Raw genomic sequence first — 15,448 nt, 5'->3', positions numbered from 1 at the left:
AATTACAACAGGGTGCTCACGGACGACTTCGTCATCACTCCCTAATAATAAATAATAATAAACAGCGTGACTACAAAAAAAAATTCAAAAATTGAATAGCTTGTAGCCAAAGTTCATGCTGTTGCTTTGTAAAATGCATAACGCTGATCAGATTGATTTCAGAGTTAATAATTGATGAAACAAAACATAAATGTAACCGATTAGCATCATAATACTTTAGCTGCTAACTCAGTATACTTTATTTTTTACAAAACACCGGTAGTGACTGCACTAACTGTTTGGGTAGTGACCATTATTCTGTTTTTAAGGTTACATCATTTGAAAGAGTAGAGTACAGTAGAGCAGAGTAGAGCAGAGTAGAACAGAGCAGAGTATAGAGTAGAGCAGAGCATAGTAGAGCAGAGTAGAGTAGAGCGGAGCAGAATAGAGTAGAGCAGAGCGTAGTAGAGTAGAGCAGAGTACAGTGGAGAAGAGTATAGTAGAGCAGAGTAGAGAAGAGTATAGTAGAGCAGAGTAGAGTAGAGCAGAGCAAAGTAGAGCAGAATAGAGTAGAGAAGAGTAGAGTATAGAGTATAGAGCAGAGTAGAGTAGAGTAGAGCAGAGAAGAGCAAAGTAGAGTAGAGAAGAGAATAGTAGAGCAGAGTAGAGTAGAGCAGAGCAGAGTAGAGCAAGGTAGAACAGAGCAGAGTAGAGCAGAGCAAAGTAGAGCAGAATAGAGTAGAGAAGAGTAGAGTATAGAGCAGAGTAAAGCAGAGTATAGAGTATAACAGAGCAGAGCATAGTAGAGTAGAGCAGAGTATAGTAGAGTAGAGCAAAGTAGAGCAGAGTAGAGCAGAATGGAGTAGAGCAGAGTAGAGCAGAATAGAGTAAAGCAGAGTAGAGTAGACCAGGGTAGAGTAGAGCAGAGCAGAGCAGAGCAGAGAAGAGCAAGACTTTGGACCACAAAATTATGGGATTTAACTACTGACCATTCCATTTTGTCACTACCGAAGTGATCATGTCACTACCGAAACTTTACCATAGGTTTCGGTAGTGACTGTTTCTGTAGTGACATTCCTAGCTATTTTTCAGGATAACTAAAGAATGCTAGCAGTCACATGGCTAACAAGCACATGTTTGAAGAGTTGTTCACACAGAAAAACATAATATTTTGCATAAACCCCCCAAATTTTTACAAATTGAAGAAAACGTGTTCGGTAGTGACATTTTTAAAACAAGAATTTTATTTAAATTAATTTAAATTAATTAATTTTAATTAATTTAAATTAACACAAGAATTAATCCCACAATACATCTAAGTCTTTCAACTTCTGTTTGAACTTAATCACAAATATGTTTTAAATTACACTTTTGAAAAAAATATGAAAAATCTTTTAAGTGTTATTTACATGAATTGAATTTTAGAGGTCAGGGTTGGGGACAGGTACTTCCCAATAGAAAATACCCTATAAATGGTGATTTTGTATATATTTAGCTTATCACTTTTTCATTTAATGTCCTGGGTTTAAATAGGTCATAACATAATCTTTGTAAATTTATATCTGTGAATACTCAGTTTTATTATTTTTGTTGTTTTTTAAAAGGAACAGCACTTTGCACACAATCGGTAGAATGCCCCAATTATGTGTGTGAAAAGATCGACAATCTGTGTGTAAATGTGTAATCTGTAAATATAAAACACCTTCCAGAAATACAAAAAAAAAAAATTTGTAAACTCACAAAAATATTTTGCAAGTATAAAACGGATCTACAAATACACAAACACATTCCACAAAAAAAGTAAAAAAATCTGTGAATACATTAAATTAATTGCAAATAAATGAAAAGCATTTGTGAATATCTTCCTAACATTTACAACTATCAAACAGGCATTTGTGAACTCAGTTTTTATTTGTGAATTGAAAAAACGTTTTGAAACAAACTTTCCGCCGGTCCTAATGAAAATGCACTTGTATCACTCAGCCATTTTCAGAGAGCACGTGATCACCCTGTCACGTCCAGACTCACAGGAAAGAACCCAGATGTGAAGCAGCAAGCAGATAAGTAATCAACAGTCTTTATTGAACACTCAGGAAAATATGTAACTGTCTCAGGCAGGTCTTGTACCCGTGTCGCCGGTGGAAGAGTCGGCGACGTTACCTCTAAGCCACGAGGCGGTGATGTGTGCAACACAGGAGCAGAGTCTTTAATATCATTGGTACAGCTGGGGCTTGAACCCGCAATGCCGGGAGGGGAGTCAGAGACGTAACCTCCCGTCCACGATGAGATTACGTGACTTGCAATCCAGATGAACAGTTGCGGGGGAACAGACAGTTGGAGAGTCGGGGACAGGCGAGGAATCAGATAACCAGCACAGTCGGGACTTACAGGCAGAAAGCTCGGTGTCAGAGACAGAAGGCGAGGTCGATAGCCGGGGATCAGACGAGCAGGCAGGGTCAGAGCAGAAACAGGTCGGGATCTTGCAATCAGTCCGAGGGCAAGGCGAGCAGGCAGGAACGGGGACGAAACGGGTCGGCAACAGGTGATCAGTCCAAGACAAATTGCTGGAAAGGCTTGCATGAGAGCGAAGACAATCTGGCAACTGGTGTGTGTGGGGCTGGAGCTAATGTATGCTGGGCTGATTGCATGAGATGAGCTACAGGTATGCTGATGAACACAGGTGAGTGGAATTGCCTGATGAGATGGGTGTGGCAAGGAAAAATACTGGGTGAAGGAGACTGGAGACTGTGACAGACCCAGCTGATGACGTCATCTCTGTATGTCAAAGTAAGAGCACGCAGTCTTTCTATGAGCTGTTTTTTTTTTTTTCCATAATCAGCGATAAGTAGCATGCATTCATTGTTTTATGTTAATGTCATACAGTGAGTATTAGTGTGTGTACAATACGACATTTCTAAACAAAAACAGCTACCAACACCAACAGCTGTTCTATCAAAGACCTTAACCAGAGTGTTGCCACTTGTCATATATTACAACTTAACCTCACTGAAACTATGTAACCTAACTAAACACGGTGCGGTCAGCACAGAGATTACAACTACTAAGAGTACACTAATAATAAGATGTGAAGTGCTTTGTGACTCTAATTCTACATGAAAGAATAAATGAAAAATATAAAGTATGAGTTGGCTGATGACTGCCAACTGAAGAAGCAGCCAAGCCACCTTAGAGAACTGAACGTTGCCCACTATCATCGTCGTGCCTTTCATACTCAAACAGAAATGTATAAAAAAGTGTGTGCCAAATAATATACATATAACAAATAAACATGCACTAATACTCACTGTATGACATTAACATAAAAAAAAAAAAAAAAAAAAAAAACGGTCACAGAAAGACTGCATGGTCTTACTTTGACATGCAGAGATGACGTCATTAGCTGGGTGATCACGTGCAATCCGAAAATAGCCGAGTGATACGAGTGCATTTTCAGACCAACGGAAAGTTCATTTCAAAATTCTGTGTGTGTAAAAAGCAAATCCACACACGTAGAACTGAGAACCACAAATGTATTTTTGATTCACAAATAAAAACAAATGCCTGTTTGAAAGTTGTAAATGTTAGGAAGATATTCCCAAATGCTTTTCATTTATTTGCAAATTCATTTAATGTATTCACAGATATTTTTTTTTATTTGTGGAATTTGTTTATGTATTTGCAGATCCGTTTTATACTTGCAAAATATTTTTGTGAGTTTACAAATCTTTTTTTGTATTTGTGGAAGGTGTTTTATATTTACAGATTACACGTTTACACACAGATTGTCGATCTGTTCACACACATAATTATGAAACAAATCTATCTCCATACTACCCTGGAAATCCAGATTTCTCGTGAGAGCACAATTTGAATTTGCTCATCAAGTCACTCTGGCAATCAGTAATGACGCTCATTACCCACGCCCTTGGAGCCGAGCTGCACCAATCACATCTGTGTATCTGATATAGGCGTGCCAGAGGCGAACAAATGACGACAGTGCTGGAATCAGTCAGTAAACAGACTTGGCTTTTTCTCTAAAAGAGGAACAGAAGACGGCGCTTGAATCTTTCCTTTGCAAGAAGGACGTTTTTGCTGTTTTGCCGACCGGATACGGCAAGAGTCTAATCTACCAGTTAGCTCCACTGATAGCGCTCTGGATACGTCAGCCCGTGTATTGTTCTGATTGGTTGTAGTGTTATCCAATTGCGTGCAGTGATATTTTCAAATGCATGCTTGGTGCCGCCCCTCGAGTTGGGCCATTTGCATTACTCATAGCCAGACCCTAAATCTTTCTAGATTTGGGTCTGGATTTCCAGGCTATCTCCATACTAGACACACAGTCAATTGTCAATTGGAGCTTGTGTTGCTTTCAGGCGTTGTCACGTAAATAACAAATTCCTGGATTGAAGTGAGGACTCGACTTTTTTTTAATACTCACTCAGATGTATTCGTCGTTGACTGCGTGCACCGAACCGTGACGCTCGTACCGTGATGGCACGGGACGAATACAAATACCGTTACACCCCTGTTTAATAATATTTAGTACATTAATTCAGTGAATACAAATTATTGGTATATATTACTTTTTTCACTCACTTAGTGTCATGCAGTTAAATGCTGCAATTTTTGACAATGGTTAAAATTATTTTGTGCCTGTTTCCTGTAGACTGTACTTTATTTTTTAGCATAAAGTGAGATACATTTTTTCTGAGTTTACTCAACTCCAAATACCAAGATGTTCACAAAACTTGCAAATAATAATAATAATAATAATAATAATAATAATTATTATTATTATTATTATTGTTATTATTAATAGTAGTAGTAGTATTTCAGTGTCTTAAGTCTTTGTCATGATTGTCATTTGATAATGTTACTATTCCTTCAGGCTGTGTTACACCCAGGCTATAGAGTGAGCTGTAATATTTCATGCCTTGTGTTTGAGACCAAACCTTGCATTTTCTGTTTGTATTACAGAGATAGCAGCTATACCATTTCAGAGCAGACACATGTAATTAGTTGGTATTGCATTTTGAATGCACTGGCTTAAAATAACTCAAAGATACATATAAAAGTGTCACAACCATCCCCGGTCTCCCCTAAGTCTGATTCTGGGGGGTCTCATATCTCAGTGATCTGATGTTACTTCTGTTTGTACTCCACCTCACAGCTGAGTAGAACAGCCAACAGCACAGTCCCTTATGGGTTAATGGCTCAGCTACTTCTTATTCTTTGTTGCTAATTTGAAACACACTTCTCTGTCTCTTGTGTCTTTCTCTCTCAGTAACAACATTTCAACTATATATAATCCAGGTTACGGTTGTGATCTTTTTACAAACTTCTAATTACAAACATGGCCTTCTTTTCTTTTCTTTCTTATTTTGACGTTAATTCGTTCGATGCCTCTCTCTTTATTCTGAACACGTCTGTTTTTATTCAGCCTCTCCTCTGTCTCTGCCTGGCCCAGCTGTGTCTCAAAAAAGACGGCTTAGAGAGAGGGAGTGATGGAGGGAGGAATTTGTGACAGTGCAATTTACCACTGTGATTGCTATGCCAGCAAGGACCAAGGGCCAAAAAATGGGCACAAGGGGAGGAGAAAAAGCAAAGGACTTTTGTTGTCCGGGTTGTGTTTGACAGGGCTGTCTCTAGCTCCTCTAGGGCACAGCTTGTGGTATATGAGTGTGTCTGTTTCAAAATAGATATATTGAAGGTTTTCTAAAAATTTCACATTTCAGATTCTTCATTTTCACTAAAATCTGATATAAATGATGAATACTCCTGAATCGATTTGCTTAAGGTCATTTGAAGAGTTTTGGGTTGAAATTGATTATTGATGATATTAATTTCTAAATAAACATTTTATATTAATGTATTTGTCTTTTCATCCAGATCAGCTATTTTTTCAGCAGTAGAATGGTGTAAGATTCACATTGGTTGCCCACTGGCCTCTTTGTTGCACTGAAAAAAAAAAGTCATTTGGATTTACTTGATTTTAATGTGTACATTGGCCCCACATGATCTGAATGTGGACAACTGACACAATTTCCCTTCTTTTCCTTAATGAATTATTGCTTGTCAAACTATTTCATTCACATTAGACTGTTTCAAAAAATTATGTTGGTTGTACATATAATTTGTCAGTTACTGTAATACCAATTTATTGTGAATTGTTAAATAATATAATCATGACCAGAGTACCTGATTTTTAGCTGTAACTTTAACTTGATTTCTCAGTATAATATTTGTATGTGCTTATCCTGTTATGGGTCACGGGGGTGCTGGAACCTATCCCAGCTGACATTGGCAAGAGGTGGGGTACACCCTGGACAGGTCATCAGACTATGGCAGGGCTAACAAATAGAGACAGGAAACCATTCGCTCTCACATTCACACCTATGGGCAATTTAGAGTCACCTGTGAACCTAACCTGCATGTCTGGAGTACCTGCAGAAAACCCACGCCTACATGGGGGGGACATGCAAACCCCGCACAGAAGGGCTCCCCCACCCTGGCTGCGAACCAGGAACCCTCTTGCTGTGAGGTGCTAACCACTGTATTACCAACAATAACAGGGAAGCAAAATGAATATCCACAAAAATCAGAACCTAAAATAAACACTACATATTGAAAAAAAATCAAAATGCAATGCATTGCAAATAGTGGCTAATATATGCGTTAACATAGCTCATGTTGCTTACCAGCAGATAAACTGGATAAAAGCTCACTAACAATACTGCATCTTAAGGGACCATCTCTAACTGTGACTGATTTGACAAGTTTTGATTACCTTGACAGTGCAGAGAGCTCTAGAGGTCCATGACAAATCCTCTTATTTGAGAAGAAAAATGGCACAGGGTGTAACAGTCCTCTTTGGGCTGAGCCTGTTTCCAGGAGGCAGGCTTTCCATTTTCAACAAAACATGATTTCTGTCATTTATTTCAACATGATTGAGACATGTAGACTTTACATCCCTCAAGATTAACCCACCATTTCCCATTTTTTCAGAGTGCCTTCCCAGTTCAAGAGTATCTTCAAAATACAAACTGAGTTACATTATATCATCTAGTATTAAACTGTCTCATAAAAGTTTATACTTAAGGACATGGATATATGAATCAGTTTTTTGGTGAAAAATGTATATGTGCTTAATGACGGGGCATAAATCATTAGATTATTGCAACTGTTTTGCTGACTAGTTGCTTATGTAGTGACATAATCATTGCTAATTTGTACAATATAATTGTTGTTCATTTAAAAGTAAGGACATTCAACCAAACATACATGTTAACATGAATGAAGACATTTTTTGTGATGTGGTCTGGAGCACATAGTTAAAGTTAGAGCTTTGCAAACCATTATTAAAGAAGACTAACGCTAACTAACTCAGACTGGAACTACAGGATGCCACTATTGGTGGATTTTAACATCCCATCCAGAGCACATAAGTGATAATTACATCCACAATTACTAATGTTATTACTGTTTTTCTGTGAACTGGTAAATGGACCTGCACTTGTATAGCGCCTGTCTCGTCATCTGACCACTCAAAGCGCTTTTGACACTACATTCACCCATTCACACACACATTCATGCACTGGTGGCAGAAGCTACCATACAAGGTGCCACCTACTACTCAGTTTTCAACACACTCACACACCGATGGAACAGCCATTGGAAGCAATTTGAGGTTCAGTGTACTGCTCAAGGATACTTCGACATGCAGACTGAAGGAGCTGGGGATCGAACCATTCCTTTTCTGCTTAGTGGACGACCAGCTCTAAGATGTCTTTGTATTTTTAAGAATCACCATGATATCGTGCTAAAAACTTCCAGGGACTGGCAGTTGATTTGGATTGAGAAAATATGTGAAACTGGCAATCTTGTTTTTTTCTGTTGTCACTTTCAGCATTATATGTAACGTTTAAAGATAAATAGTTAAACATGGCTGATCAACCTGTCTGGCATTTCTGCTGTGCTTATGTTTTATGTGCTCTATCTCTGAATCACAGGCATTAAAGCTAAACAATGCTCTGCTGTGGATGGGGGCTGCAGCAAAATGTATTTTAACTACTCAAAACACCTACCTTAAAAATGATTTAATTTAAGAGTACACTCTGTACACTCTGTACACTCTTTTATCACCTTACCTTACAGACTAACTGATGCAGGTAGCAGTAGACCAGAAACTCCAGCTTTCTATAAAGTAAAATGACTGTTTTTGGCAGTGGAGCCTTTTGGCTTTAAGGTAATGGCTCCAGTTTCCTATCAGAGATTTCTGATAAATCTTTTTTAGTATAGCCTACTTTTAAACAGATATCGATTTTTTAGGTGGGCCTTTTTGTAGTGGCTAAAAACTACACTACTGTTTGCTCAGTGCCATTTCATTTTATGTACTGGATGTGGGGGTTTCTACCAGGAAATAATTGGAAACATACGGTGGGATTCAGTCTATATGACGACTGAAAAATACAGCCATCAGGAGAACAAGACCCCATGAAAGCTTGTCAAATGAGTGAGTATGTTTGTTTAGGAGTGTACCCATGGATGAAACATATCACTTGATTACCTAAAAATGTGATCATTCTGAAGCATCCTTTTCTATGACTTCTGAGCAGATTTATTGATGTTTAGATGCAATGGACATGCTCAGGAAGTAAGTCACACTGATTTATATTAGTATCTCTTGCATGTCTGTGTGACTGAGTTATGACTCAGACTGGTCCTTTGCCTTAAGCTTGTCAGCAAAAACACAAGTGTCTGCTTACTCCTTGAGCACAGCGGGGGAGGGGAAAACTCGCACACACACTGTGAAAAAGATGTCAATTTGCGGTGTTGTACCGACATAGTGTGTTTATTTTGAAAGAGACTACATGCAAACTGTACATTTCCTGTGAAAACAGAAGTGTATTTTGAAAACAGACAATGCTTGTAACAGGCTGAGGTTGACAGGGCGTCCCAGAATGTCAACAACCAACACAGCCAGGGTACCTTGCACGTCATAACTCAATAGAAAAGTCCATGACCAAATGTCGATATGTGACGAGGTTGGAGCGAGAATGTGTTGGCTATTTTGGCTTTATGTGCCACTGAGTGGCTTTCATAGTAATAACCAGGGTCCTCTAATGCTGTATCCAGGGGGGTATTCCATCAAGCAGGCTAAAGGCAAATCCAGGCTTAAATGGCCAAGTCTGGCTAATGTGAGCCAGAGTTCTGTTCCATCAAATTGACTAAGATTAGCCTCACATCGGTAACCATGGAAACCATGGTTCTGGCTAAGCCTGATACATCGAGCTAAACTCCGGTTTCTGTTCCATCAACCTGAGGCACAACTCTGTTCCATCAAAGTGGTTAACCTGAATCCCAGCCTAGTAACCATGGTAACTTATGCTGCCGGGCAATCCTGGTCTTAAACAGGATTAAGGTGAGGATTAGCTCCATCTATGATCAAAAAATGTTCAATAGACAAGAACAGACACCTAAGAGACAGTTCTGCCAGTGCTTTTACACACTCACAACTGTCATGTAATGATAAAATAATATGTAGATCATAAAATATATAACATAATTAATCAAAAAACATTAGCTATTAAAAAACAAATTAAAATGTAATAAAAATAAGATAATTAAAAAAAAACATTTACAACAATAAAGCCAAAATCAAACTAATAACAACAAAACTATAATAAAATGAAACTGAGGCATTAAAAAAAGATTGTATATGTACACCAAACCACATGAATATGTGATTGCCCTCCCATTCCCACCCCACTCTGTTTCCAATTGGCTAGTAAATTCACAGCCAATTAAGATCAACTGACAACGGCCATATAAGGAGTGCATCCAAGAGAAGGAGAGGGATACACCCAGAGAGACACAGAGACAGAGCAAGCAGGATATTCTTATATTTTATCTTGACCTGCTGCCAAGTCCTCCTCTGGCTACTGAGACTGCTTCTGTTGAGACATAACAGTGAGGGATGAAAATGGGACACACACCATTGTGGTCTGTCTGTTCCTCATCCTATAGCACATTCCATACATTTAAGGGGATTTTTCTTATTTTGATATAATAAGGGATAGAGCTTACAATTGACTCCAAAATGATGAGAAATAGATAATCGATTCACTATGACCTGCATTCACTTAATAGGTTTCCTCATCTCCACTGAATTGAGGGATTTGCTAAATGTGATTTTCTACAATCAATAGATAATGTGATCATGTGATTATTTCCCATAAACTGATCATTTCCGAAATGTCATAATCTACAATCAATTAGCCTATGTGATAAATGCGATGATTCACATAAAATAGTTTGATTAAATGCATCATCTGAAATTTACATAGGAATCAGTAGATAAATGTGATAAATAGTCTATCACTAATATTAATTTACACATTTGGTGAATTTCATTAGGCATACTTAATTTGTTAGATTTAATAGGTGTTCTTATCTACATATATTTTGTCCCTTTGATGCGGGATTTATATAACATGATATTTTCTTTGTCACTTACGCATTTAGCCTGTCAGCAATATTCCGCCACGCCACCTCCCTTGCTTTATTAATCACTGCCGTATTGCCTTTTTTCTTAATTATGTCCTTATAGTCCTCATACACTTCCATAAGGAGCGTTTGCTCCGCCGCAGAAAAAGGCTCCGTTCGCTCCTTTCCTTTGCTTTTTGACATTCTGCAATTTTCGGCACTCGACTATTGTGGGCTTTTTATTTTCCCTGGGCGCGTGCATGAGTTGAGGCTTAACAGGTGAGCCTTGAATTAGTGTCAGTTGGAGCCATCTGATTTCACTTGATGGAACGGGTTGGGGCTAGATTGGGAGTTGGCGTTTAGTCAAACTTCAAGATTACAGATATTCTTAGCTATGTTGATGGAATACCCCCCAGGACTCTTAATACATCCATGGCCTGGAAGTGTGCCAAATATCTTACATTAGCTTGTCATTCATTATCTGTTAATATGGCAGTTATGATTGTTTCACAGTAAGGACTACAGTTGCTAACATTTTATCAATAAATGCATGTGAACTGTGAACACACAAATGACATTCCAGTCACCTCCATTATATTGGGGGTGGAGGCAGAAATATAAGAGACGGATATCTATCTCTTATGAAGGGGTTTTTTGGGGAGTTTTTCCTTATCCGCGGCGAGGGTCCAAAGGACAGAGGGATGTCGCATGCTGTAAAGCCCTGTGAGGCAAATTATGATTTGTGATATTGGGCTTATAAATAAAATTGATTGAATTGATTGACTGATATCTCAGACCTGGACAAATACACTTAAAATATCTGCATGGATAGATACTCCCTCAAAAAATGAATTAATGTTAATGGTTTCAGTCTATAAATACAGGCATCAATAAATCATTCAAATGTGTGTGGGAGACACAAATGGGAGAGAAGCAGGAGTGTTTCTATTTACCTGCAGTCCCTTTTTGCATGTGTGTGTGTGTGTGTGTGTGTGTGTGTGTATGTGTGTCATTGGTGCGGATGAGCAGCAGGTACAGTTGGCTGGGGGCCGAGATTCCTGCAACACTGAGTCACATGGGCTGATCATTATCTCATGCAAACACATACACAAGCGTGCATGCACAGCAGGGATCAGGGTATTGTATGATTGCACAAGCCCTTCCCCCTCCCCAGATCGCTGCCCTCCTTCTCTGTCTGTCTCCCTGTTGTCTTGTTTGCTCTCTCTCTCTCTCTCTCTCTCTCTCACTCACTCACTCACTCACTCACTCACTCACTCACTCACACACACACACACACACACACACACACACACACACACACACACACACACACACAGCGACACATAAACACATGCTCAGCAGAGAGAATGTCATTGCAGAGAGTTCAGGAAGTAAGAGGTAGGAGTTCACAGAGAGAAGAGTGTATCCATTTTCAAACTGCTGAAATCTTTTTGCATTATTTAGTCAGCACTGGTGCTCCCCGTCTACAGTATCACCACTGGATCCTGCTTTATGTGTGTGTGAGTGTTACCGCTGCTTATCAGAGGGACCCTTCGACCATAATGGATATCTATTCTAGGAAGCTGTCACTGTGGGAGCAGCGAGTGTGCTGGGAGGAGAGCGGCTTGGATTCCACTCTCATGTTAGGACTCTGAACACTCCTTCTGTTTTGCTGTCTTTTATCCTGCAGGTTGACTGTACTGGCTCACGCTGTACTTGTTATTACGGTAGTTACAGCCTTAACCTGGATCATTTTTTGGTTGTTTTTCTGATTATTTCTTTTCATTTTTCTCTTGACAGATGAGAAGGAGGACACGGTGTTAGGGAGTTTGCCGCTACCAAGTTTCCGAATCGGAGAAGTGGAGCCTTCAGATAACATCACCCGCAAGTTTTCCTTTAAGGTTAGTAACATCCTGGTGGAGGGACAGAGGGTGCTTGGAGGTCCATGTGTAATTGCATTTCATGCAGGGGATGCAGTGGCTACGGGAAGGATAATGAGTGTGCATGACTTTCAATGTGCCAGACATTCATTAGCGGAAAACAAACTGGTTCTATGTAGAAACATTCAGGCAGCAGTACTGAAAGACTGTTGGTTGTTGGTTTCTTGAGTGACAGCAATCCCTCACTGAACCACTCTAACCCCTCAACACTCCTCCTTGTGCAATCTGACTGCTTGTTGCAAAAGCAGGATTTACTTAAGTTTGAACTTGTGCCTTGGTTGCATGGCTGTGGCTCAGTGAGGGTGTTGGTTTGGTTGTGGTTGACTGATAGAAGCTGACTGGCCCCATTGCTTAGTCACATGATGTTATTTATGACTGTCATAGAGCCCCATGGGGGCTGCTGTTTGGACTGATGTTGGATTATTTTAGTTGAGGAGGCAACCTTGCTGTAGGACTTATGGGTTTTGCTGTTTGATCAGATTCTCATGTTTTTTTTAAATCAGATATTGCTTTATGTAAATGTTATGTATATTATGTTAATTTTGTATACATCAGAGCAACCCCGTGGCAAATATTTGGAAACCCAATATTATCCAATATTTTGGATACTGCAACCGATCAAACATTCAGTTACATCATAATGCTTTGCCTTTTTTTCTTTTTTACTCTGATGAAGTTGAGTGGTTTTGAAAGAGGCTGACAAGAAGCTGCATGAGTAAGCAAGCATCAAACTTTGACTGATGAAGATGGTTGGATAATGAGTACATTTTTATGACTCCGGCCTGGCAAAAGCTGTAACTCATTCTCTTGAATGCAATATCTCAAGAACACCTCAACAGAATTTCTTCAAATTTGACACAAACATCCACTTGGACTAAAAAATAATCTGATTAGAATTTTGTGGTCAAAGGTCAAGGTCACTGTGACCTCACAAAACTGCTTTTGGCCATTACTCAAGAATTCAAATGCTAATTATGACAAAACTAGATACAAATGTCTAATAGGATATATTGATGAAGTGATGACATTTTATATCCAAAAGGTCAAAGGTCACCTTCACTGTGACATCATAGTGTTCTACAAAAAACACTTTTCTGGCTATTACTCAGCGTCATATCTCAGGAACAGAAGGGGAAATATTTGGTCAGATACTGAACTGGTTACACTAATCTTGAGTGCTGAACTTGAAACTGTGCTGATTGTGAAGATCTTCTGTGCTGCTGTGGGGAAGATGTGTGTGAAGCATCCATTTTTTCACAGACGTGTGTAAACTGTAAGAGAAACTTGACTGGTGTGCAGAGGCATACAACCACTGGGTGGTAATTTTAGTTTTACCTTAATGCGGCTTGAAAAAAGGCTCTCCAAAAACAACCAGTTTAGTAGTATCACATCTGTGATGTCCAAGATGGACAGGACTGACAGGGCTTTGTCCCACTTTAAAAACATCCTTGTCTGAAGACACAGTGGGACTTCTCTGAAAGGCTCATGCACTGTTGGCAGCAGGTAATGATAATCACAGACAAAAATATTTTAATTGTATAATTGCTGTTTTTGATAAACAGATAAAGGTTGTTTTTCCTCAGATCTTGATGAATCAGTCAGCAGCACTAACAGCTGAGATAAAAAGAGCTCCAGAGGCAGCAGCAGCAGCAGCCACAGCACATAACCTGACAGAGCAGTTTGTCAGAGCTGAATAAAGATGAGACAATGGGGATGTAATGTAGGTTAGCTGAATCTGAATCAGCTGAGTAAAGCTTTATATAAGTTGGACAGTTAGCCTTGTTTCCCCTTCAGCATCAGCATCAAACACACACACACACACACACACACACACACACACACTCACAGTGACAGCTCTCTCTTCAGCTCTCTGCCCCTGTGAGCCTCTTTGCTAACTTCACTTACTCTTTGTTAATATCAGTTTTCTTCACTTTTTCAGAACATTTAGTCCTGTCTGTTGTTCTCTTTCTTTACATGTCCAGTGCAAGCACTGGTGCAAAGTCCAGTACATTAACCCAGTGTACACACACACACACATACACACATACACACACTCGCCCACACACACACACACGCACGCACACACACACACACACACACACACACACACACACACACACACACACACATCTGCAGTTGAGGCAGACTGAGCAAATACACTCAATGTGGCTTTGACTGCTTGCCAAGGGTTATGGTGCTGCATTTCAGCTAATGTTCTAACTGGAAAGTGAGTATACTGTCCCTGTCTAATATCAATCTGAAGTGTCAGTCATAATATTAACAATTAATTAAGCTAGCCCTTTCCCTTGCTTCCAGTCTTTATGCTAAACTTAACTAACCACATCCTGACACACCTTTTAGTATTTTTGGAAAGTTTTATATTTAGGACAACACACCATGTCTGGACTCATCATTCAGTAAATCTATTGTGAAATTCTGTCCAACACTGAGATGTTTAGCAGGCGGCCTTCAGCAATATGGAACACTTGTAAACATTACATTTATAAAACATCTGCTGTTACTTGATACTATGATGGTTTTGTGCTGATTTTCAGTTGATGTTGATCATCTTTTGCTCATGCTGGTGTGGGTGCAGTTGCAACAGAGCTGTTTTTTTTGTGATCAAATTTTTATTTTATTTTAAAGACAAATATAGATTGGTATATGGACGTTACAAAAATAGAGCATAAGAATATATATTCCCACACATACCTATACATATGCACATATAATGATACATATGAGAAAACTACTAAAGTAAAATAAAATAAAATAAAAAAATAATGAAAATAATAAATATATATATATACATATACATACACACACAAATATACACATGCACACACACCTATACATATATATGCATATGTACATGCACACACCCATACACACAGATACACGTAATAAAATAAATAAAATGTAAATAATGATAATAATATAAAAAATAATAGTAAACAACCCCAAATATAACCTACCCACCCCTGGATCCAGAACTCCATACCTCAGTCACATATTACACCTGAAACCCACGGAGTATAGTTAAA

At 38.9% G+C, this 15,448-nt stretch overlaps 1 protein-coding gene across 40 annotated transcripts in view; it reads left to right on the top strand.

The window, feature by feature from the left end:
• plekha6 (pleckstrin homology domain containing, family A member 6) overlaps positions 1 to 15,448 on the top strand; it is a 374,661-nt gene that overhangs the window by 199,013 nt on the left and 160,200 nt on the right. For 25 of the 40 annotated variants that reach the window (XM_078166903.1, XM_078166583.1, XM_078166712.1 and 22 more), the window contains one exon: positions 12,265 to 12,365. In XM_078166903.1, the coding sequence (XP_078023029.1) occupies positions 12,265 to 12,365 (101 nt within the window). Of the gene's footprint in view, positions 1 to 11,714; positions 12,155 to 12,264; positions 12,366 to 15,448 lie in introns of those variants that run through there. The other 15 variants (XM_078167121.1, XM_078167097.1, XM_078167064.1 and 12 more) reach the window with 9 other exon arrangements.

The sequence above is a fragment of the Epinephelus lanceolatus genome, chromosome 1, assembly GCF_041903045.1.
Source record: "Epinephelus lanceolatus isolate andai-2023 chromosome 1, ASM4190304v1, whole genome shotgun sequence".
NCBI classification, from domain to species: domain Eukaryota; kingdom Metazoa; phylum Chordata; class Actinopteri; order Perciformes; family Serranidae; genus Epinephelus; species Epinephelus lanceolatus.
This window is presented reverse-complemented; position numbering and strand designations above follow the sequence as displayed.